Source organism: Mus musculus, chromosome 11, assembly GCF_000001635.26.
Source record: "Mus musculus strain C57BL/6J chromosome 11, GRCm38.p6 C57BL/6J".
Taxonomy (NCBI): Eukaryota; Metazoa; Chordata; class Mammalia; order Rodentia; family Muridae; genus Mus; species Mus musculus.
The window spans coordinates 107949356-107974994 of NC_000077.6; the positions used below are offsets into that span (position 1 = coordinate 107949356).

At 48.4% G+C, this 25639-nt stretch overlaps 1 protein-coding gene across 1 annotated transcript in view; it reads right to left on the reverse strand.

Annotated features, from left to right (window-relative positions):
• The window catches only part of Prkca (protein kinase C, alpha), a 410502-nt gene that overhangs the window by 15969 nt on the left and 368894 nt on the right, over window positions 1–25639 (reverse strand). Inside the window, exons 14-16 of the mRNA NM_011101.3 lie at window positions 12218–12298; window positions 4287–4394; window positions 2111–2251 (exon numbers count right to left, since the gene is read on the reverse strand). Coding sequence (NP_035231.2) covers window positions 2111–2251; window positions 4287–4394; window positions 12218–12298 — 330 coding nt within the window. The remainder of the gene's footprint in view (window positions 1–2110; window positions 2252–4286; window positions 4395–12217; window positions 12299–25639) is intronic.

The window sequence follows — 25639 nt, forward strand, 5'->3', positions numbered from 1 at the left end:
TACTGTGAGCGCTGGCAGTCCACAGCTGGTAATTGACAATAAGTAAAGGCTTAATTCCATGGGAGCCAAGGCAGTACAAATGGGAGAACAGCTAATGGCCTTTAATCCTGCAGATCTCAGGAAAATTGGGTCTTCAGTGCTTGTTAGAAACCCACCAGGAAGCCCCGAAGATAAGGTTGCTAGGCAGGCCTGCTAGGGCTGCTCAGAGGTGGGGGTACCATGGGCTCTCAAAGCCAGGCTCACCGTGGGGACATGGACAAAGTCAGAGGTTCCGGCAGCCACATTGTCTGGATGCTTATAACAGGGGCCTGTGTTGCTCACTCCTCTTTGAACTAACTACCTGTTGCTTTTTTTTCCCCCTGAAGACTCCTCTGAGTTTCCATTGAGCCGTGGACCAGAGAGGTATGTTTCACTGAGGAAGCTGGGAAACCACATCCCAGAGCCGTCTGTCTGCAGTCCTTTCTCCCCGCTACCTGTGCTGACCAGATGGTGGCATGGACTAAGCTGCTTCCCTCTCTAAATGACCTTTCAACCCTTGAACTCTTCTTGGTGTGCTATTTCCATACCAGCACCGTGCCACGCAGACAGAGTGACGCCCTAGGGACCCTTGCATGATGCTCCTCACCTGAGATTAGGAGGTGACTGCTCTGTGCCTGTGGCCTGGGGGTGGGATGGGGGACTGAGCTCAAGGGAGGCTCTTTGCTGCCCTGCATGTAACCGAGAACTCCCTCACTGTCTCTCTCTGCTTGACCTCTTTTGCCTTGGGACAAAACAAAGCATCAGGCCCTGCTTGCTTCTCACTCCTCCCTGAACTGTGTCTCCCTTTCGACCTGGCTTCTGTCTCTGCATTCTTTTTGGCTGGGGGGTGGGGGGGGGGAAGGGGGTGTCAATTGACCTGATTAATTTTAGTTTGTCTTCTGTCTGTGCTAAAAATGTCCGAGGAGAATAAAGTCCAGCGGGCTGGCCACTGCCAGTGTTATTCTTGGCACAGAGGACACACGGCACGTCCGAGGATGGATACGCAGCTCCTGCACTGCAGCTCTGGCACCGCAGGGTCCCCTTGGCCTGCTCAGGCAGGTTGGTTAGAGACAGATCGGGGCTGATCAGGTAGCAGAGTGGAAACGTCTGACACTGGCCATGGACCATGGCAGCTTGCCTTACAGTAGTATCTGGAGAGTACCAGGACAGAGGCTCAGGAGGCCTGAGACTTAGAAGGGGTGGCTCTCTGGGCAGATGCATGGAATGGCAGGCTGGGTGTACGAGGAGTTAGTATCTTAAAGATACTCAGTTTAGTTTAGTTCTGGGGACAGAAACCTTGAGAAGGGTTTCTGCCCTTCTGCCATTCACTACCAGAAGAAGCAGCAGGGCTGTCACCAACAGCCTAGTGCAAAGGACCCAACCCATCCGTCCCGCGTCTGCCAGCTATGTCTTCTAGTGAGCTAGTCAGCCTCTATGTGTTTTGGTTTTCTCAATGCAAAGCTGGGACACTCATGCCCTTCTGTCTCACCAGGCTGTTGGCAGAATTATGTAAACTAAATGTTTGAAAAGTGCCAGGAACAGGGCTGTCATATAATGGGATGGGAATAACACGATAGAAGCTGAATAAAGCCAGCAGTGCTGGCACTGGAGGTGGCCACCCACTCTGTACTGTGGATGTAGAGGCCACTGTGGGCACTGTGTTCAGATTCTCCCTGTGGGACTATAGAGATTTAGGTGTGCTCCAGGGCCCCATGGTGGGGCAGGATGAGGGGAGGCTGGGAGAGTAGGCGGATTTAGGAGATAGACTTAAGACCTGAGTCCTGTCAAGGACCAGGCAAGGAAATCTCTGCAGGGTAAAGTATCCTGGTGTTCAGTGCAGGCTGCTGGCTAATGGCCCGTGTATTCTGTGGCCATCCTTTGGAGGGTAAGTGTCTGTCTTTCTGTCTTCACTTTGGCTATCAGATTCTAGGATTGTGCACCATCTGGAGCTGGTATTTGAGCAGCCATTATCCTTACTTTCTGCCAAGGCTAGGGTCACCAGCCTCCTACCGCCCAGAGAAAGGGAAGGGGCAGCCATGTCCAGGGTCAGGGTCACAGAGCTCAGGATACTGGTCTGCCTTCCTAGACTCACCACTTTGGGCTTGAATGGTGGTTGGATCTCCCTGTTCTCCAGTTTCTCCCAGTCGATTCTCCTGAAGAAGGCATGCTCTCTGACATCCCTCTCTCCCTCGGGCCCGCAGCCCAGCCGCTTGGCAGGGTGTTTGGTCATAAGCTAGAGAGAGAAGCAGACAAAGACAGATGAGTGGCAGAACCTTCCCCGGCCAGCTCTGCCTCCGAGTAGATGGCGGTGCCGCCTGAGGAGGCTCTGGAAGTCCACCAAGAAACACACATGTGGGGTGGTGAGTGTGGCCTCTGTGCAGCGATTTTCACAGTAAGGAAGCAGTTGGAACCGATGATCGAATGGGAGGGAAATTCAAATAGGTATCTGCATGTATCAAGTGCTTTTTGAACCTGGCATCCTTGTATGTAGATGGGGGTTGGGAGGGGGACTGAGGACATGTCACAGTAGTAAGGAGTCACCTTTACAGGGTATAAAGCCCTAGGTTCAATCCTTAGCACTGTCAAAGGGGAAGGGGGGAAAACTGGAAGGGGAAGGAGGGAGGGAGGGAAGAAGAGACGTTCATGTTATTTATATGAATGCCTGATTTAACATGAGGTCATGGGAAATCATGTGTGCTGAGAGTACTGCAGGCCTGCATCACACGAATGCTGTATGCTGCATCACACGGATGCTGTATGTGGCGAGCATCACATTCCTCTTTATTGCCTGGATCAAAATATCATCAGGCTCACGGGGTTGGAATGTACACATTGCAGCAAAGATAGCAAGTGGTTCGTTTCAAGGTATCTGATGTGGGACTCGGAGGGCAGTGCCAACTCTGGGCTCTTCCACGGCAGGAGCTCCTCAGGTGCCACAGGCAGCTTAGCCTTGACCTTCAAACACTAAATAGGCAACACCAAGTGTGGTACACTCTCTTTTGATAACATTTAAAAAGGAACTTTGCAACTTTAATCATGGCCACTAAAGATCAATTAAGTTGCTAGCATTTCCCTGAAAGGAGAGCTGGCTAAGGACCCAGAAGGTTTAAAACAGTTCTATTTATAACAGCCTCCAGCCAAGGCAGAAACAATGCAAGTGCCCTCCGCACTGAGTGGGATACAGGGAAGGACTGTTCAGTGTCCACACAGCAAACATGGAAGAAGGAAATGTGGCCATACACAGCGATGTGGCCACATTGACTATGCCATGCTGGGTAAAGAGTCAGACCTGGGGCATATGCTGATGAACCTCACCTGTGCAAAGGCCAAGACAGGCAAGATTCATCTGTGTAGTCAATACTGATTATTTTGGGGTGGTAGGCGATAGCAACTATCAAGGGAGAGGAGGGGGTATCTAGGGTTCTGTCTTTGACCATGGTACAGTTTATGTGCATGCCTCCATTCTGTGAAAACTAACTGATATGTCTATACCTATTTTTAATATGTATATTTTAAGAGAGAAAGGATAATCTGTCACAGATATGAGGATTAGCATTCTCCAAGGACCTGTGATTATTTCTTTATTTGTGTGACTGTAGGTATATGTATGTGTGGAAGACAGAGGGTGTATGAATGTCTGCATGTGTGTAGAGGCCAACCTTGGGTGTTGCTCCTCCTTGGAACAGATTGGAGCTATGCTGGCTGGCCAGTGAGCCTCAGGGTCTGCCTGCCTTTACTTCAACAGCATATGCCAGCATGCCTGGCTGCTTTATGTGGGTTCCGAGGACTGAACTCAGGTCTTCATGCTTACATGGCTATCACGTCATTGACTGAGTTACCATTAATTCTGGTGCCGTCCCAGCCCCACTGCAACGCTATGAGATGGGCTGGGAACTGAAGTGCACAGAGTAAGAGCATGGGTCAAGATGTTTGGACAGTACTGGAATGTGAGTCTGTTCTGTTCCTCTATGCCTCACATGTCACCAAGCTTTGCAGTAACATGCATACGTTGTGATAGTTCTAGTGCCTTTCTTAGAAGGCTGGAGCGGAAGCTGGGCATAGTGGTACGTGCCTGTGATCTCAGCACTGGAGAGCTTTAAGGAAGCAGATTACAAGTCCAAGGTCAGCCTGGGGTACACATAGGGAGTTCAGAGCTGGCTGAGCTAAAGAGCAAGGCCCTATCTCAAAGACAACATCAGGTATGGAAAGGGCATTTCCCTGGCCAGCCCTCATGGTTGACCACGGGAGAAGAAACCGGATGTACTCACTCCTTTGCAGATAGAGACGGCTTCCTTGGACAAGGATTTGGGGTAGGACACGTTGTGCTCCATTATAGACTGAAACAGTTCATCTTCATCTTCACCATCAAACGGAGGCTGTTCCAGACAAAGAAGGGAAAAGCAGGAGGAATAACACATTACCATGGTGGCACTTAGAGATCTGTGAGAAGAAACGGACCATGTTTCCCTACACGCCGCAGGCGGGCGGGCGGGCGGGCGGCAGGGTTAGCTCCGTGAACACGGAGGCTGATGTGATTTTATCTTTAATTAGGCAGCTGGTTGTGCATTTCCTATTTTTTTAAACTGTCCTTTTCATTATCTTACCCTGGGCGACCCAAAATAATCTTTAGGGAAAATATTTTGGAGTAATATGTTTAGTGATTTGCAAATAAATTATAATTAATCCATTAATTTTGTAATTATGTGCTAAAAATCTAATTATGAACAAGTCAGGTTGCAGATGGTTCTGTGTTTAGAGGGCGTGTGTGTGTGTGTGTATGTGTGTGTGTGTGTGTGTGTGTGTGTGTGTGTGTGTGTGTGTGAGGGTGCAGAGTATGCTTTTTTTTGCCTTGACTCAAGGTGAAGGAACCCTTTTGACTGACAAGACAGGCAGCCTGCTTGGTGGCAACTGACAGGAGCTAGCTTTTAGATATGTCCTTTGTCCCTTCTAGTGGGCTGAGAGACAGAGCAGTAATGATACCATGGAGTATGGAACTCTATTTCCCAGCTAGATGCTCATACTCGGATGGCCGTTACACAGCAGTTCCTATGATGCTCACACTCAGATGGCTGTTACACAGCAGTTCCTATGATGCTCACACTCGGATGGCCGTTACACAGTGGTTTCTATAATGCTCACACTCGGATGGCTGTTACACAGCAGTTCCTATGATGCTCACACTCAGATGGCCGTTACACAGCGGTTCCTATGATGCTCACACTCGGATGGCCGTTACACAGCGGTTCCTATGATGCTCACACTCAGATGGCCGTTACACAGCGGTTCCTATGATGCTCACACTCGGATGGCCGTTACACAGCGGCTCCTATGATGCTCACACTCGGATGGCCGTTACACAGCGGTTCCTATGATGCTCACACTCGGATGGCTGTTACACAGCAGTTCCTATGATGCTCACACTCGGATGGCCGTTACACAGTGGTTCCTATGATGCTCACACTCGGATGGCCGTTACACAGCGGCTCCTATGATGCTCACACTCGGATGGCCGTTACACAGCAGCTCCTATGATGCTCACACTCAGATGGCCGTTACACAGTGGTTCCTATGATGCTCACACTCGGATGGCCGTTACACAGTGGTTCCTATGATGCTCACACTCGGATGGCCGTTACACAGCAGCTCCTATAACGAGGTTTCTGACTAGTGCAGAGCTTCGTTGGTAGTACCCAGAAGCAGCCCAAAGAAGGGAGTTTACAGTTGTTACTGAGGCAGAGAAAGCTCTTGAGAGGGGTTGTAAGGAGACCATGGAACCAACTGTCTGTGTCCAAGGTGCTCTTCACAGTGGTTTCTCCATTGCATCTTTTCCCCTGAGGTACCATTCTCTCACTCTCTCTAATGGGATGTGCCCAGGAGGACTGGATTTACGAGAAATTCCTGAATATCATCTTTGGTATAACTAACCTTCAGTGTAAAGATGGAAGGGGTTTCCCTGGCAGAGAGCTTTGAAGGGGAACTGGGTATGGGGCCAGGGCAGGAGAGCCACATGCTCTGAGGGAAAGATGCCAAGTATGTAAAGAGCCCTCCCTTTGGGCCGGGCATGGGAGAATGTAGTTTTGTTGACTTGTGACTCTTCATTTCTTTCTGTCTCTCTTGTCTTTAAGTGTAAACAAAGAGTCTCTTCGCTGGTTACAAACGCCTGGCTGTGAAAAGCACCTGTGATGTGGCACTGGCGTGCACGTGGGTGAGGAGAAGGAATGAGTCTAGCCATGAATTAGTCAGGGAAGGACGGGCAGGGCCTGCCATGGTGTAAAGATGAAACCTGGCATCTACAGGGCAGGTCATCGGGAGAGTGCAGCTGCAGACGGCCTTGCTGGGGGAGGGCTAGGCCAGCCAAGAGTGACAGTGGTGCCTGGCCTGCTGCCCAACACACCTTCTCTTTGGCCCCATAGCAGGCATCCTCTCCATGCCTTTTGTTAGACATCCACACATCATCTCATCACCCCTAATGAGGAACCCAGAAGGGATTTGAGCTTTGGCCAAGGTGGTGTTCACAGCTAACACAAACAGGCTCAGCTCTGATCTGGGCTGTGAGCCGCACCCTGCACTGTGCAGTCTGAATTTAAGGTAAATGCATTCTCCAAAGGATAAATGGTGTCTTGGAAGTTGGGAGGTTGGGCATAGGCTCAATTCCCAGTCATCAGCTGGTTACCTCCCAGTTCAGCATTCTAGGGTTTTGAGTCAAGATGGGCTACATTCTTTGGAGGCCTTTAACTCCTTATATCCAACACTGTGATGAGCCTAGGGAGATGGCTCAGTTGAGAAAGTGCATTTTGTGCAAACATGGGGACTTGAATTTGGACCCCAGAATTTCTTTTTAAAGTACAGCATGGTGGTGTGTGCCAATAATTTCAGCACAGGGTGGTAGAGACAGGAGACCCCCTGATGGGCTTGCTAAACTAATCAGCAAGCTCCAGGTTCCACAGGAAACTTGGTCTCAAAAGAGAAGGTGGAAAGGTGAGAAAGACATCAGTGGCAACCCCTGGCCTCCATGATACATATAAACACACACACTCACATGCAACCCTCACATACACATTCATACAGGCACACACATGTATGCACACATGTGCACAAACACACCACTATTACAGATTTCAAGATAATACCAGAAAGGTATGTATATACGTATGTATGTATGTATGTATGTATGTATGTACGTATGTATGCATGTATATATGTATGTATATACATATGTATGCATGCATGTATATATATATGTATGTATGCATGTATGTACGTATGCATGTATGTATATATGTATTATGCATGTATATATGTATGTATGCATGTGTGTATATACATATGTATGTATGTATGTATGTATATAAATAAATAAGTGTACAAATTCAAGCTGCTGAATCCATTTACCGTTGGTTATGTGACTATGTTTTGGGCTGACCATGAGGGAGTAGGTAATCATTTAGGGTGCTTATCTCTGGGGGGAGAAGTTTTAATCACCTATAATTTCATCTAGGGGTGGCGTCCCATGTGACTTCCCCCATGCACACTGGCAGGCCACCTGGTATTGTCATTGTTCAGATCTTGCTAGTAGTAGCCAGAATGGTGAGGGGGATTTTGTTTGATTTTGCTTATTTTGCTTAGTTTGTTTTATTTTATTGACAGGGTTTCCCTGAGTGCCCTGGCTGTCCTGGAACTCGCTGTGGAGACCAGGCTGACCTGGAACTCAGAGATCTGCCTGCCTCTGCCTCTGTCTTGAGTCCTGGACTTAAAGGTGTGTACCACCACCACCAGGCTCTCTTGTTCAGTTCTTAAGTAGCCATATTATAGATACTTCCTGGGTATAGCGTCCCTGTCATATTTGCAAATATTCTTTTATTTTTTTTCATGGATTCTCAAGTTTTCATATATTATTTTTCAAATAAGATACTATCTGTGTTCTTCATTTTTCTGACTGTTGCAAACACATTTTTCTCGGTAGCCAGCAGTATTCCTGTTCAGGGCCCAAGAGCCACCAAGATCTCTTCAAATGGATTCATGGGTCCTTGGGTGCGTTAACAGTCGCTTTGAGCGACATGTTTTGATAGCAAATGCTAGTAGAAACATCTCTGCATGCTGGCTCTTTTTTCCTCTGAATTACTTCTGAGGAACAGCGTCCGGGTGTGGGATTACACAGCAAAGAATATGAACGTGTTTATGTTCTTGCTAGGACTCTCCAGCTCACCCTGGGGGCCTCTTTACAGATAATTACCCACTCGCAGGCCTTGGTGCTGAAGGCAGGTCAGTGGTGCCAGGTTAGAATTACATCCATCTTCCTTTCTAGTAATGCCAGCTACCACAATGTGGGGAGACCTGCTGCCCGGGTCCTTAGTACGTGACCATTTCAGAGTGCCTCTCTCCCCTGCTATCTCTCTTCCTACAGCTATTTCTAAGTGTCTGCAAATCTGGACACAGTGTTCTGAGCTCAGCTCCCCATTAATGAGTCTCGGGTTTGTGTAAAGAAAATTTTCTGAACGTGTTGAGCCCCACGCCCCACTGGAGAGCTCTCAGCTTTCATCAGGCAAATGGGGTGATGGCTCCCATGGTACAAAATGCTTCCTGACTCGCTTCCTAACAGGCAGTAGGGAAGGGCCCTGCCATGTTGTTTTGCAGATTGCTGAGGACCTAGGAGGAAGGGAGAGGGACACACATGGACCATTCGGGCTGAAGCTCCAATTACTGAGATGAAGCGCCCCGTACAGATACACATCTGTAGAAAGGAAAGGATGGAGATGAGAGGGCCAGTCCCCTTATGACAAATACTGTGAACACTGGGAGCCGCAATGAGCTCATCAGAGGGCCACACAGGCGCCATTAATGCCCCTGCCCAAGCAATTATGTTTGTCAGGCCATTCAGAAACTGGATATAGACTCAGGCAATTCAGACTTAATGGCTCCATTTGGCTGCTGACAGCTGATAAGCCGAAAGGCATATAAAATTGCAACCAGCCACCTTTCCCCCCTCACCGTTAGCTATAGTTAAGGAAGACAAATGCAGTGCCTGACCCCTCAGACAAGCCTGCGATCAGTCTTCCTCCTCAGTTCTGGTGCCGATCCACTCTTGTCACTGAGTCCCTGTGACTGTGAGGGGCTGTGGGTATTTGGGTGACACCTGCAGCCAAGTCGTAGACACACCAGGCATTCACTTCACTCTGCCAGCCTCTGATTGGAACTGAGTTTTCTCTTTGTAGGGAGCTGGGTAGCGCTGTATGGAACAGAGGTTGTGGGCTGTGCCCAGCAAGGCACCAGCATGCAGGTGCCATTTTTGAGGACTATCACCCTTTTCAAAATAGAGACTATGAGGGATACATGCAAGGCATGCTACGTGGCTGAGAAGCAGCAGGGGAAATAGGATGGAAGGTGTATGAAAGCTCCAGGCATGGGAACAGGGGTGAGAGGGACCCTTGGAAGGCCTGGATACCTCCTCGGGATCTGATTACAAGACCTGTGATGGTTCATCTATCTAGGCTCTGCATACAAGGCCTGTAATGGTTTATCCTGTCAACTTGATAAGATTCAGAATCACCATGGAAACAAAATTCTGGGCATGCCTGTGCTGAGTTCTAGACTTGGTTAACTACTGTGGGTGTCGACACTCCATGGGCTGAGGTCCAGGCTGACCCGAGAGCTGGATAGGCAATGGCATTCATCTCTCTCGGCTTCCTGATTGGGATACAATGTGCGCAGCTGTCTCGGGTGTCTGCTGCTGAGTGTACCCTTCGAACTGTGAGCCAAAACGAGCTGCACTTTACCCTGCTTTCAGCCTTTTGTCACCACAAGGCCCAAGGGAGACTTACTTCCTGGGCTCCTCACTAGGGGATACAGCCTGGGAAATCCTGGGGAAGAAGGCTGGCGGGTAGGTGGGAAGGAAGAAAAGAGGGAGGAAGGAGGGGAGGAAGGAGAGGAGGAAGATAGGACTTCACTGCTGTTCTGAAACTCTAGTCTTCTGTCAGCCAATAAGGAGCCAAGGCATGGATCAACCCTCAGGAAACCCAGGCTGTGTCTCTGGTCAGCTGGTTTCTCTGGCTGGCAGATACAAATGAGATGCACAATGAGGGCAGGGCTTGTTTTCTGGCCCTGAGAGTTCGACACTCAGGGGTCCAGACTGCATATTGCCTACGTGGTCTGCAGGGCTCCCAGGTGTCTGGCAGTTCACAGTCAAATTTTGTTGTCGAAATTTTCAGGAGGGGAAATTGGCTTCTAGCATAGGCAACCCGTGCTCTCCCATCTGTGTGCCCCAGACAGTGAGCCTGTATAACCTGATTTTCTGTGCTCATGCACTAAGGCATTACACCTAAGAGGAATTCTCAGATGGGGGGGGGGGGGGAGTGGACCTGAACAAACAAACAAACAAACCGCTCTTTCCATCCCACTCAAATCTTAACAGCATAGAGGAATAGTGACTGAATGTAGGCAAGGGTTTGCATTTTTCTATAGCTAAACAAATTTTTAGTATCTACTAGATAGTCTTGAGGTGACAACTGTGTTCACCAGAGAACTGTGTTCATGGCCAGAGACCCCTGGCTTTCTCTATTTTACTATGCTCTAGCTGTGCTGGTGGCTTCCCTTCAACTTCTTAACCAAGGCCACATGCTCTTTCCTTTTAGTTTATGCCTAACATATATTTTCATCTTCTAATTAGTCTGTTTTCTCCCTCCTTCTCTGAGCTGTGAGCTCTGTGGAGGTGAAGATTTCTGTCTGTTTTATCCTCACTGTAAGTAGGAAGCATTCAGTGCGCAAATAAATTACGGCCAATGAATGTACCATCTCAGAATGGTAGGCAGTTTGTCCCCAGAATGGGTATGTTGTCCTTTTTTGATTATTAAGGTTCTTGCCTCTAAGGTCAAGGTCCCCAGCACTACCTCAGAGTTCTAGGAATTTACAAAAAAAGAAGTTGGGTTTTGTGGTGATCTGAATGAAAGAGTCCCTCCCATAGGCTCCTATGTTTGAATACTTGGTCTCCAGTTGGCAGAACTGTTTGGGAAGGATTGGGAGGCGTGGCCTTGCAGGAGGAGGTGTGGCCTTGAGGGAGTATGGGTGACCCTGGGGGTTGCCTTTTCATTCTCTGTTAGCTCTCTCTGTCTCTTACTTGTAGGCAATGATGTGAGCTCTCAGGTCCTTCTCCAGCACCATGCCTGCCTGCTGTCATGCTCTCTACCATGATGGTCATGGACTCTAACCCTCTGGAACTGTGAATCCAAAATTAAACGCTTTCTGTTATAAGTTGCTTTGGTCATGACGTCTTGTCACAGTAACAGGAAAGTGACAAAACAGGCATAAAGTCAGAGATGCCTCAAGTTTTCACCAAACCCACTGCCTCCAGCCAAGCTCTCAGACAGCTCAGCCCCCTGGCCCTCTCTGTAGTCGAGGGGAGTCAAGTGGCCACCACTTAGGCCTGCTTCTAAAATATCCCCCATGACTGTTCCCTTGCTCTCTCTCTCCATCACTGGTTGAAATGAGGCGTCAGTGGACAACTCTAAGGTCCTCAGCCATGGCAAAGAGAAAGGACAGGAGGGCGCTGACCTTGAATTCTCACATGACTTCAGACTGGGCTCACTCTCCCTGTCTGCTACCTCGGCTGGGCTGCAGAGAACTGCATGGAGTGCACGAGGCAGCCACTGAGATCTGGAGGTTGTTTATCAAAGTAGTGGCTCAGGTGTAGAAGCCATTGCATGGGGGCAGTGCTGTGCTAGGCACTGCCACTCAGTTCTCTGATAAAAGTCTCAAATGACATGAAACCTAATTTCCCTAATGGGAGTTCAGCCTTGCTGGAGTTTGGTGGGAATAATCCTGCATTGCCAACAGCAAGATAGATGGAAAGGGAGGGTCTAACTGTGAGTTTCACAGCCTTCTTCCTCCTTTCACAAATAAGTCATAATCAGTGGCTGGGATGATCTTTGCTGACCAAATTGTAAGGAACTATATCCCAGTCCCAGGTCTGAAGAACTCAAGGCGGTCATTGCAGTCATCAATTTGCACCCTTGCACAACCGGGTGGTCGCCACATCCACAGTCCTGACTGCCACCTCCCGCTTGAAGTTTTTATGATCAGGAGATGATTATCTGCTCATTTGTCACCCTGTGTTGTCCTGTTGCCACCTTTGCCTTTTGTAGGGTGAAGGTCACACCACATGCGACAGCAGCAAACACACACATACAAACATGCAGTGAAATATTACCTGCCCGGCTAGCATCTCGTACAGCAGCACACCGTACGCCCACCAATCTACAGACTTCCCGTACGGCTGGTAAGCGATTATCTGTGGGAGAACAAATGCATCAGTTACATGTAGCACTAACTCAAACTGCTTCTGCCAGGAGAGGTTAAGTCAAGCAGACAGGCAGGTCAACATAGCTCTCACTAACAAGGTGGTGGTAAATTCTGCCTCTATTTCTGCACGGGAGGTCAAGGAAAAAGACCCTTCAAGTGTGTGTGTGTGTGTGTGTGTGTGTGTGTGTGTGTGTGTGTGTGTGTACACTGAGAACTGCCATTCCAGGATACACCACCCAAATCCTGTTTCACGATTCCTCTTGTGGATTCACTTGGGGATGTCACTGACCGTCTGCAGCTAGATCTACTTAACCTCACTGGTGCAAAAATATTTAGGCAGTGAGTTGGATTTAAGTGTTTAAAAAATAAGAGGGGGCTGGAGAGATGGCTCAGTACTTATGAGTGCTTGCTGTTCTTGTAGAGGAGCCAGGATTGGCTCCCAGAAACCACATCAAGTGGTTAGATTTGCCTTCTTCTGGTCTCTGCAGGCACCTGCACATACAGGTGCACACAATATACACTCAGGGGCACACACACATAATACAAATAAATAAAGACATCTTTAAAATGACACCATCAGAGATCACATACTTTGGAATGCCTACAATGTTTGGTTTAGGGATAGGACAGTGATGGTTAGAAAGTCAGTTTCTACTGATTTATTCCTGATGACTGTTCTTCTCAACAAGAATTAACTAAACTTTACTGCTAGCTAGTCTATGGTAACTTTATTCAACAGTAGATCACAGGGGCCTGGAGAGATGGCTTGATGGTTAAGAGTACTTTTTGCTTTTATGGAGGACCCAGGCTCAATACCCAGTGCCTGTAATTCCATGTCCAAGATATCTGACCTCCTTTTCTGTTCTTCATGGGTGCCAGGTATATGAGTGGTACATAGACTTACATGCAAGTAAAACATTCATATACATAACATTAAAAAAAACCAGTAAGCCATAAACATCTCTGCAAAAGCCTTTAATTATTTCTGCAGGACAAATCCCTGTGAGTGGAATTGTTGGGTCAGAATAGTTCTTTTTGCCTCAGAAATAAAGCTTTGGGTACTGTCAGATTGCTTGCAGGGCAGCACGGTGCATCCCTGTCAGCAGCAGAAAAGCTGAATCTGTGTCCTTGAATTCTCACCAACAGCACTTACTGCCATTGTTTCTCAGAGTGCCATTTGGTGGCCGGAAGTGATATTTTGATATTGGCATTTTATTCACATGGGAATTAGACACCTGTGCTTCTCTCGTTAGTAAGTGGCCTGGCAATCCTGACTGACAGGCCCACTCATTCATTCTTTCGGAGACTATAGGAAGTGCCAGGGATGCACTGTAGCAAGGACAGGATCCCTGCCCTCATGGACTACAGGGACATCAGTTATTTTTATTGATTAATGAGATTTCTTTATATAGTAAGGATATGGAGCCTCGGCTTTAATTTTTACAAATGTTCTTTACAAACCCCCAATGTCTCATGTTTTGTTTCATATACCCTCTGAGAGTCCAAGATTTATACTTTTAAATAGAAAAACTTCTGGGTAATAGACACAGAGAGAAGTGATATTTTATTTCCTGGTTGAGGCCATTGCAAGCTCATTTGTCTCCTGCCATGATGAATCTGGGTTATTCACTGTCAGGATGACCTGGACGCAAGAGGGAGAAGGTCGCCTGATCTCTGCTTGCTCGCAGTGAACAGATATTCAGTGTCAAGCAATGGAAATATTAGTGACTAGAGTCAGCGCACTAACAACAAATTGCTACACCTCACCTTTTCTTCAAAGCCCATCTGAACTAAATAGAAAGCAATAAAAACCCTTCTTCAGAGAGTCAAAGTCTATATGTGGGACACTTTATGCATATCTTATGTCTTCTCATGCCACATGATGGAGAGACATGACTATTCCCATTTTATAGATGAGAAAACTAAGGATTGGAAAGTTAACAGACTTGTCCAAATCCACCCAATGATTAAGTTGTTTCTGAATGCTGGTTCATTTGATTTTAAGAGAATTTTATGGCTTTCAGATATATCTATGCTGAACTTGACTTGAAGATCAGTCTAAAGGGTCTGAAATAACTTCAAATAGTTTAAAGTATAGTGGAATAACAACGCTTTCAAAGCAGTTGCATAAACTGCTCTCTTCAGCATACAAAGCCAGTTGCTCTGTGTTCCTCCCTGTCCTGGGGATCTGATGTTGAACCCAGAAGGTAGCTAAACGAATGAGGAATCTAAACTTTATTTCTTTTCAGGGTCTTGCTACTAGGCAGTCCAGGCTGGCCTCGAACTCACAGCATCCCGAGTACTGGGACATCAGCATGTGTCACCATTCATTCCTATCACTTTATATTACATATGCCACGATTCTCTGAGCAATCCCACCGGCCAGATTCCCGTGTTCACGTGGTGCTAAGTCATGTTTGATTCTAGAAAGCTGTCACAGAGTGTGGGAGTCCATTTCTGTTCAGACAGAGCTACAAGTCCTAAAGGTCACAGCCATCTAATAGAGTTTTTCCTTCTCTCCACTCAGCTCCAGCTCACTCCCTCTCTATTCTACAGCATTAACCTCCCATGACCCCTCCTGAAAACACCGTCTCCATTCTCCAGGGTGCAGGAAAGCAGAACTTTGAGTGCCACAGACTTCTCCCACCCACTGTGTTGTTGAGCTACCCGATGGAGAATACAGTTGCTATGCTGTGCTGTCAGGTGTAATACAGAGGTGGCATTTAGAAGGTGGCCTGAACGCCTTCCTGGAGACGTTCATAGATGCCACTGTGGTTAGGGTGACATTGCTATGGCAGAGACACCATGGCCATGGCAACTCTTGTAAAGGACGGCATTTCACTGAGGCTGGCTTACAGTTTCAGAGGCTTAGTCCATTATCATCAAGGCAGGAAGCATGGCAGTGTCCAGGCAGACATGGTGCTGGAAAAGAATCTGAGAGTTCTACATCGCTACCTGAAGGCAGCAGCAGAAAAGTGCCCCACAGTGGGCAGAGCTTGAGCATAGGAGACCTCAAAGCCCACCCCCACAGCAGCACACTTCCTATAACAAGGCCACACCTCCTAATAGTACCGCTCTCCATGGGCCAAGCATTCAAACACATGAGTCTATGGGGGCCAACCCTCTTCAAAGCACCATAGCCACCCTGGGCTTGCACACCAAATGATCTCGGTTCCAGGGTCCACTGAGCAACCCCACCACCAAAACTATCTTTTCACAGGAAAGCACACTTTCACTCAGGGATCTGCTGCCATACTAAACATCGAGAATGAACCCAAACCCGCAGGGAGAAAGGGACTGTTACTAGGAGCCCTTCTCGAAGACTAGTGGTCAGATCCACAGATCTGGGATGCGGTTGCCTGGCACCATGCTGTCCAGTGGCCATTAGGTGTGTGCTAGCTAAGCTTATGAGATGTGGCTAGTCTAAACTGAGTTGTCCCTAGATGTAAAATACAAGATTTTGAGAATCTTATAGAACATGGAAAATAGCTCCTTTGCAGTGTTTTAATGTTGGGTATACTGGGTTAAATGGGATATAGCAAAATCTACTGCATCTGTTTCTTTTGTGACTATTAAAAACAGGCCTGCTAAATGCGGCTATGGTTTGTGTTTCACTTCAATGGGCATTGAGGGTCTGGGCTCTCAGAGTCAATCTAATTCCTATAACTCACTCAGGTTCTCTGGTTTGCACTGGCCTCAGGGGTCCAGCTTTAAGCTGAAGACCAGGTTCAGAGGGAGCAGAATAGATATGAGAGTCTCTTGGGTCTGTCACCAGTGGGGACAGATGCAGGTGCTCCTGGCACTTGTGGGCCAAGGGAGGCTTGCAGCCAAGCTTGGGCTCCCTGATATGCTGAGGCCCAAGGCCAGGGGCTGCCATGGCAATTTGGCTTCCCATAATGGGGCAGCTCACAAAAGGAGGCCGGCTTGGCGAGAAGGTCTAGAGTTGGCGGGTTTCCCTGCAGCACATGGGAGGTTGAACTCTGGCTTTGAAGACAGACCCCGACCGGGGCCACTGTCAACTCTTTTTACAGCTATTTGTCAGTATGATCACTGTGATTATACGTATATGAGCCAATTGCTTGGGGGGACTGTCAGGGTGTTACAAATGGCTGCCTGTCTATAAAAATGAGGTATGAATAAGCGTTCTTCCAAACTGGGCATAGGACCAGGGCATGAAAGGACCAGGGCAGCGTCTCATTTCTCGTTAGGCCAGTGGCCCAATGAGGGCTCCTGGAAGACTGTTGGTTAAAGGCCACCCAGCCTTTCCCCCTTGGCCAAGGCGACTGGCTTGAAGGCATCCCAGAGTGCTTGATGCTTTAGATGACCCCTGACATCTGACAGCTCAGAGGTGGGAGAGCTTGGAGACACTGACACTACGGCCATTTACCTGCTCACTCATCTCAACCGTCTGAGGCCTGTTTCAAAAAGAGGAACAGGGGCAGAGAAGAGTTGTGTAGCTTTCTCAGGCTTATAGTAAGAGGCAAGGCTGGGTCTGATTGTTATCCAGAGGGCTACGATGGCTTCACTTTTGACCGTTTTAATACACTGCTTCTTTTGACCTAGGGAGGTTTCCTAGACAGCTCCTGGGAAGCCTGCTCGGTAGAGGTTCATGCTGAAGATGGGCCAAAGACTTAAAAGGAGCCAAAGAGCCGGGAAGCCAGCTTGCCCTCTGTACTCCTGCCTATGAGCCCCGTAACACCACAGAGGATGGAGTTAGTGGTTCTGTTGGCTTGTGTGCATGGACTGGACTTTGCTCTTACTTTCCTATAATGTGTACCAACTCCCCAGAGTACATTCTTAAATAAATAAAAGGTCTGACCACCAAAAGGGCTGGGGGTGGGGGCTCCTTCCAAGCTGCCACTGGAAACTACCGGCCTCATGCATAAAATGTGTTCAAGTCTTTTTTATTCTCAAGGAAACAAAAGATAGCTTTCCCTTTTTTTTTTTTTTTTCCAAGTCAAAACATTTTATGTGATGGAAGAGGTAGGCTTGTTTTGAAAAACACCATAAATTTCAAAGGAAGGAACACAGGGCCTATGAGAGAAGCTTTGTACAGACCATCAAAGCCCCTGCTGACCTGTCCAGGAAGGGAAGAAGGCAGACAGGACTGTCTGAGAGACTCTGAGTTCACTTACTTCTCTTTTACTTGCTCCTCTGGGGCCAGGCAGCTCCTGGAACCGTTGCTGTCTTACACTAAGACTGTTTGTCAGCCTCACTCAGGACCAGAGTTCTCCTCATGAGGGCCGTACCCACCAGAGGACCTGTCTCTGCTCCCAGCATCAGGACCTCACCCAGCACTGGGTGGACACATCAGGCTTTGCTGGAGACTGAGTAGATCGGAGCCAACCCAGTTCACATGCCCACCCGACTCTCATGTGTACAGTCAAAAGGGCCTAGGGATGCTGGGATGCTAGGGATGGAAAGGTGATATAAAAAGTGTCCTCAGGGTTCAGGAAAGGGACTTAACCCTAACCCACAGCAAAGCGCTTGCTTGAGATTTCCAGGCTCATCAGTCTGTGAGGTTGGGGAAAGTCCTTGAGACTCCAACTGTCCCCTTCTGTGGTACCAGAGCAGAGGATGAAACACAGGAGACACGGTAATAGCACAAGGGAGGCTTCCTAACCAGACCCCACTCTGATGACCCCATCTGAGCTCAACACACAGAGGGAAGCATGCTGGGGTGAGAGAGCTCTGAGTCCAACCACTGGGGACCAGCTCTGCCCCTCAGGGGCTCTGTGCCTTTGGGCAACTTGCTTAGGAATTCAGCAGTGGTCCTGGAGTCCCCACAGGGAGGCTCTGTTCACACTGAGATGGGCTTACGGGAGGTAACTGTAAAACCCACGGTGCCTGACTTCAGAAATGAGAACCAGGTATGTGGGAGAAAGGTATTCATTCGGGGCAGTAGAGTCAACCAGGCTCAAGGGAGGAGCGAGGAGACACTCCCTCAGGAGAGGCAGCCCTTGAAACTGCCTGAACGCTCTGGAATGGCATTCAAATCAACATCAACCCTTTCTATTCAGTGGACAAACACTAGCTAATGACATATCAGATACTACTTATGTAAAATCTGCCTTCAAGTAATTGGATGAGTTTGTGTTATGGGGACCCTCCCACTCCCTTTTTCTCCATCTATCACCGTTTACGGCTGACAGGCCACGTCTTGGGGTGGGCATTCTGCTAGACAACCAGGGCTAATGGCTCTGACTGTGGAGGTGGATATGAAATGAGTACTTGGAAATGTAATGTCTACAATCGCAGATATTAGAACATCACATAAGAAATATCTGTAACATTTGAAATCTCCAGAAGAAGCGCATTGTGTGAGGACAATGAATATGATCAGAGTCAGAAGCCTGGAGATACAGGGTCGAAATAACTTATTTTTTATTAAGACAAAAATGATGCTTCTGTCTATGACTGAAGAGGACAGGAAGTGTCTGTTTATTTGGGTGTGGATCATCTTCCCATACAAAGGGAGGGACACTTGAGGACCCGAGGTCTACCCACAGCCCCTGCACAGAAAGCTGAGTATGGCCTCGCACGTGCCCTTAACCCCAGGGCTGTGGGAGGCACAGACGGGAGGGCAGTCGAGCTCCGGGTTCAGTGAGGGATCCTGTCAGGGGCATAAATCGGAGAGCGATAGAGCAGAGTGCCAGATGTCCTCCTCTGGCCTTTGCGCGCATGCTCACAGGCAAGCACAACACCAATATGTTTTGCGTTTGTTACACTGGATAGAACAGAAGCAACTGGCAAGCCTCAGGCGTGAGTTTAGGGACTGCCCCCTTTGAGGCAGGGCAAGCTCATTCAAGGCAGATTTGGTGCCAAAAATTGTGTTTAGAGGAAGAAATTATGAATACTCCCCCGCTTCAGTTTTTTACAGATGTCACACCAAGTTCTTAAACAAGCAGCACTATAGCAAGGACTTAGCAAACGAGAAGGAAGAAAAGAGCCTGAAGCCGAATGAAAGTCTGTTTTCAGCGCTAGATATTCCACATGGCTACACGGGGCACAGATCATGAGCCTGGGATCGAACGCATTGTCTTGATCTCTCTGCCTCTTTCCAAGGGGCTGCTACACAGATCAGGGCAGTATCTGCCTTTCGGGATTCATAGCCAGGTATTCACCTGAGGCCCAGCGTGGGACTCCCCTGTTAAGCCCAGAGAGCCATTCAGAAATGTTAACTACACTTCAGAACAAAGTAACTCCTTATACAAAGGATCGGAAGGAGAGTTAGGCATACGCTTTGTAAGAGCTTTTTAGCTTTCCCAGAGGCCTCACAATCCAGGAGTTCTTCCAAGATGTGTTTGGTAAGAGTGGGAGGCACGCACACTGAGAAGGGGCCTTGCTTGGGGAGGTCAGCGCCCCTTTCCGAGTTGCTTTCCCCGTGTGAACCAGGGAAAGTGCAACCAGCCTCAAAGGACTGGTGTGAGCTTAGGAATTAAATGACAGGCCAGGTGTGAGCAGGAGGTGCACACTCACTGGGTGTGAGCTGGAGGCGCACACTAGGAAATGAGTAAGTGTTGGGTATGGGTCTTGAGACATCCACTTCCTCCCCACCAATACTCACGGAGGAAGGGGTGGGATACGGCTCAGAAATCCCTGGCCCATTTTCTCGGGATTTAAATAAATCTCTAAATGAACAGCCAATTAATACAGGCTCCTGAGGACCAGGAGGAAACAGCCTCCGGGTGTGGAGAATGAGAGTGCTTGTGTTAGCAAGGCTTATGGGGGTGTGATGGGTGCTCAGGGTATCTTCTGAGGGAAAGCTACAATACCCTTCTTCTCAGGACAACAGGCGCTGCAGAGGAAAGCTGGGTTCAAAGTCCAGGCCTATCTTACTGGAGCCTTGGGACAAATGAACTAAATCTCTGCCAAAAATCCTTATGTGCAAAACAGAATTGATGACTGGGTCAAACAACAAAGGGAGCGTGTGCCCTGGTCCAGGATGCAGTAGGCATTCACCAAGAGGCAGCGCATCTCCTGGGACCTGGTTCTTTCTGAAGGTCATTGGGAAGGAGGATGGGGAGGAAGAGTCACACTGTCTTCCAGACCACACTGTCTTCCAGACCACACTGTCTTCCAGACCACACTGTCTTCCAGACTATGGTAGCATGGGTGGTACCAAAGGCTGAGGAGAAAGAAGCAGAGTCCACCGGCTCTGAGGCTGGGGAATTAGGAGACGGTTAAAGAGTTGTGGGCAGACAATGAAATACATGAGATCATGTCCCCAACATAAGTCACCGAGATGTTCCGAGGAGATTCACACAATTTAAGGAAGATGAAGAAGGAAAGCCTAGTTTGGGCTCTTTTAAGTGTTTCTCTGAGGGAGAGCAGAGACTCATTTACTCTCTAGTGCTGAAGTCTCTGGACCGTGACCCTGCAGACAGGGAAACGGGCTCCGGTAGAAAGAGTGCTGCGCTGGGTTTATCGTTTTCTTTCTTTAATGGGCCTGCTTATGGGCAGGCGTGGGGCCCATGGTCTATGCAGCTGCAGAGGCTTGCAGGAGCTGCCGCTGAGTTTTTACGGTTCTCTCTGTTAGCCGAGTGCCAATTTACTGCCTGAGTGCTCGGCTGTGTGACTGCAGGAACTATTTTTTTCATTGAGATTTTTAATTCTTTTTTTTTTTCTTTTAATTGTCTATACCTCCTCACAGCCCTTCCCCCAGGCCCTGGCTTTAAGTCTCTGGGACAGCTGGCTCTCTAGAGGAGCTGAGCTGCTGTCCCATCAGCTCCCAGATACTCCCAGCTCACAGGCCTCTTTAGAGTTATGTGGCTTATTCTCTACCAGCACCCCCATATTGTGACAGCCGCAGATGACCCTTCCAGTAATTCTGCTCCGGACTTCCCGATTCTATTAGCTCCAAGGCCGTGGGCTCTCCAAAAGCCATGGTTGCGCGCAAGAAAGCAGTGTCTAAGTGCCTTCTTCCCAAGCCACACTCCGGGCCTGGCACCCTCTCAAGAATGGGGCAGGGAGCACTGAACAAAAAACCACAATGCTACCCCGTGACATAGGACATCCAAGTCCCACAGAGGAGATGAGGCTCCTGACTGGTGGAGTTGGAGCTATGCAGCTTTACACAGGGTCGCCAGGACAGAGGACCAAGATGGTAAGGAAAGGTTTGAAGGAGGTAAAAAGAGGGGGGTGGAGGTATGCTGATGCCTGGGGTGAGATATCTGGGTGGAGGGAAGGAGAACAGCAAGACCCCGGAGGATGGGGTGACTGGCAAGGTGAGGAGCGGAAGCTTGTGTAGAGCTGATCTAGAGCAGGGGTCAGAGGCCAGGGTGCAGGGGGCAGGGAGGGAATGACAGAGTGGTTTAAACAGGTCCTGGTACTATACTAGTAGTACTCCTGAGGCTGAATAACAGAATGAAAGGGTGTATTCAGATCACAGTTCTTAAGGTTCAGAACAGGGCACCAACATCTGCTCAGGTCTGTTGAGGGATTCCTTAGCCATGCCACATGGTGGATGAGGCCACGGCCAGGGTGTATGGATGCAAAGGGAGTATACACCCTGGCAAGACAGGGAGCTAGTGTGTGTATGCACGTGTGTGTGTGTGTGTGTGTGTGTGTGTGTGTGTGTGTGTGTGTGTGTGTGGTGTGTTTGCACAGGAGAGTGAGCGTTACCAAGGTGTCCTCTTATGCTCTCCTGGGATATGCATGTGAATATGTGGGAGTGTGGAGGTCAGAGGACACCCAACTTGATTTTGGAGATAGGGTCTTTACAGTTGGGAACCAATTAAACCCTACAGGAACTACACCTTCAAGCCCCTGCTTCAAGGGCAGTACCTCCAATGACCTAATTACATTTCATCAGGCTCATCCTCTGAAAGGACCCCTGACTTCCCACTACCATTACATAGGGGACTAGCACGAGATCCCTTGAAGGACACGCTACATCTAAACCATACAGGGCTGACAAAGATCTTGGGACCACTATAAAGGTGTGGCTTTTCCCATTGGTCAGATTCTAGCTTCTCCACCACCCTGGGGTCTTACCTGCTCATCACCGTCTTGTTCTTGAGAAGGGAGAGGACCTATCCTCATGTCCCCATTTCTGTTCCTTCATGCAGCATGGCTTTTACTTACGCATAGTCTCCCTGGCCCTTCCACCTTTGCATTCCCCTATGTCTTGGAAACGTTCTCAGTTCTGTAGCTGAAATGCCAATCCCTTTAGTTGGCCTTCTCCGGGAGGGCCGTATTCCTCCTCTCCATCTCTCAGACTCCCCCACAGAGGTTCTCACTTGACTGCTGACTCCCTCACTGCCATTGACTCTCTCAGGGGTCTCTGATCTCTCCGCCCTTACCCCTGGGGTCCCAGCCACTTTGTGGGTTGACTTCCTGATCCTTAAAGCTCCAGCTACCTGCTTTGCCTCTGTGCATAGCCTTGGCTTTCCTGTGCCCTCCCTAACATGTGGCTATATAGAAAGGGAATCCTGATCATTCCAGAAGAAAGGCCCCAGCTGATGGCTCACTGGCTGAATCTCACTGGAAAGATGTCTTTTACTATATCTTAGGACTACTTAAAATAATTAGGCAAGCTTTGCATAAAAGTATAGCTCTCTGGCTATTGTGGCAGGAAGCACTGGGTTGTCACAGCAGAGTCCAGTAATGTAAAAGCCATGCCCTGGGGACAAGTCTTCTGCTCTGGGGACTCCTCTAATCTCAGCCTTGACTAGACTTTGCCCCTCTGCTCCCACAAAGCCTGCTACATGGATTTCAGCCATGTTGGAGGTGCTGTCATTGCCAACAGGAATCTGTCATTTTGAAATCCTTATCTCGCCCTGGGCTGTTGTCATCCCTCTGGTCTCTAGCAGGTTCCCCTTCCTGGAAGGGCATCCACAGAATATATGACAGGAGGCACCTGATGAATATTCTGACTGATTGGTTCTGTGTGCTGGGTGGTGGAGCACATGTCATAGATTGCCGGTGAGTTTTAAGGGATCAGCTTAGCATCAGTGGCTGGCTAGAAGACACCTAGATGCTGACTGTTTCTGACCAAAGCTTAGTGCCTGATTTCAGGTCACATAAGGTCCAGTTCCTGAGAAATGCCAATGAAAAGAAGATGGACTATAACTGAACGCTCATGTTAAAGCGTGTGTGTGTGTGTGTGTGTGTGTGTGCCTGTGGAGGTAAGATGTTAACACTGTCTTCCTCAACCTCTCTCCATCTTGAGACAGGCTCTCACTAAACTGAGAGCTCATCCTCTAGGATCCTCCCATCCCTGTCCCTCGATCCCTAGAGTTACAGAAGTGTGCTTCTGTAGGCGGCTTTTACAGAGGGGCTGGGGATCTGAACTTAGGTCTGTATGCTTGAGCAGCAAGCACTTTACCTTCTTAGCCACCTCTCAGCCCCTAAGTACTCATTTTAACTTGCTTTTCTCCATGACTCTAGAGACAATATATATATATATGAATATTGTCTCTGCTGGGCAGTGGTGGCGCACACCTTTAATCCCAGCACTTGGGAGGCAGAGGCAGGTGGATTTCTGAGTTCCAGGCCAGCCTGGTCTACAGAGTGAGTTCCAGGACAGCCAGGGCTATACAGAGAAACCCTGCCTCGAAAAACAACAACAACAACAAAAAACCAAGAAAAAAAATGAATATTGTCTCTGGCATATGAAAAAGAAAATGTACAGCCATTCGGGTCAGGAGATCTAGGATCCAAATCTAACCTTGCCTGTAACCAGGTGTGTGATTCTATGTAAGTCACAGGACCTCAATATGCTGATAAAGATGTGCTCAGGGGAGTTGGGACAGAGCAGAGCCAACACATTGTGGGAGCGGTTCTCTGGCCACTTAGCACATCCCCTCTGTTAGCAAGGCTTCAAGGATTTCCATGGGTGACACACTACAAATGGGTTTCCCTCGCACTGCCACAAGAGTACAGGGAAGGACACTGGCCAGCCACTTCATGGAAGGAAAGAAGACGGCAGCACTGATGAGGAGGGAGGATAAGGCATCAAGATTGAAAGGAAAGAAGCCAATGGGAGAGGAAGATGGGAAAGAAGCCAATGGGAAAGGAAGATGGGAAAGCCCTCCTAGTGTGGGCTCCAAATGATGATGCAGTGTCTGTTAAGGAAGAGGACCAGGAGCTCCCAACATCTAAGAAGGCAGGCACTGGGAGGTGACTTACAGAGGGCGGGACTATAGACACATGAGATGAGACTCGTGATCTTGTCATCAGCACCTCTTGTGCTGGTACTTGAGCCTGCAGAGAGGTGCATGACTTGTGACTTGTCCTCTCAAGGACTCTTGTGGACTCAGAATTTCTGTTATGTCAGAACAAAGAGAGCCCTCATGTTGGCTTCTAGAATCATTTTCTGATTAGTACCCTGGGATGATTTGTATATGCTTGGCCCAGGGAGTGGTGCTTCTTGGGATAGGTGTGTCACCATGGGTGTGGGCTATAAGACCCTCATCCTAGTTGCCTGGAAACCAGTATTCTCCTAGGGGCCTTCAGATGAAGATGTAGAGCTCTCAACTCTTCCTGCACCATGCCTGCCTGGATGCTGCCATGCTCCCACCTTGACAATAATGGACTGAACCTCTGAACCTGTAAGCCAGCCCTGATTAAATGTCCTTATAAGAGTTGCCTTGGTCATGGTGTCTGTTCACAGCAGTAGACTCTAACTAAGGCAACCCCTCTGTGGCTTTTCATCTTCACTCTTAAGTCATATCTGTGAGTGACGCTCTTCGCTTTGACCCATCTTCAACCATTAGGGAGATGCCACAGTATAAATCGATTTCAAGGTATTTGAACAGATAGCCATAAATATTTCACCCTTTGCTTTGCCTATTAGAGAAAATGCCATCTAAGATAATCATGTTGCTTCTGCCTGACAGGAAGATTTACATAGATGATAGAATTAGTTTAACCCTTGAACAAATTCTGAAACCTTGAACCTATTTGTTTTTCCCCTAAACTGTAAATGTTCTTGAGGCTGTGTGTGTCAGGTGTGGAGATGCCCAGAGGAGAACTGGAGAGGTAATCTGATGGTGGTAGCCACTGATTTTTCCCCCAGGCAGCATTGCCTATATATGCAGTGAGAGCCAACTGGACAGCGAGAGAAAGCTGGGCATGGCTTGTGGCTCCAGGAATGTTTCCTCCCTGAACTGTCAACACTGAAGGGAGGTACCACACTTGGTACAGCGAGTCTCTAAGAATGTAAGCCTGTGCTAAGTTTCTAAGAATGTGGCCCAGGCCTGTAATCACAGCATGGGACAGCAGGAAGTGGGGAAGGAAGGAGGCATCCTGGTCCTCGATTCCTGCTTAGTTACTGTGATAAAACACCCTGAGGAAAAGCAGCTTAGGGGAGACTGTTTATTTCAGC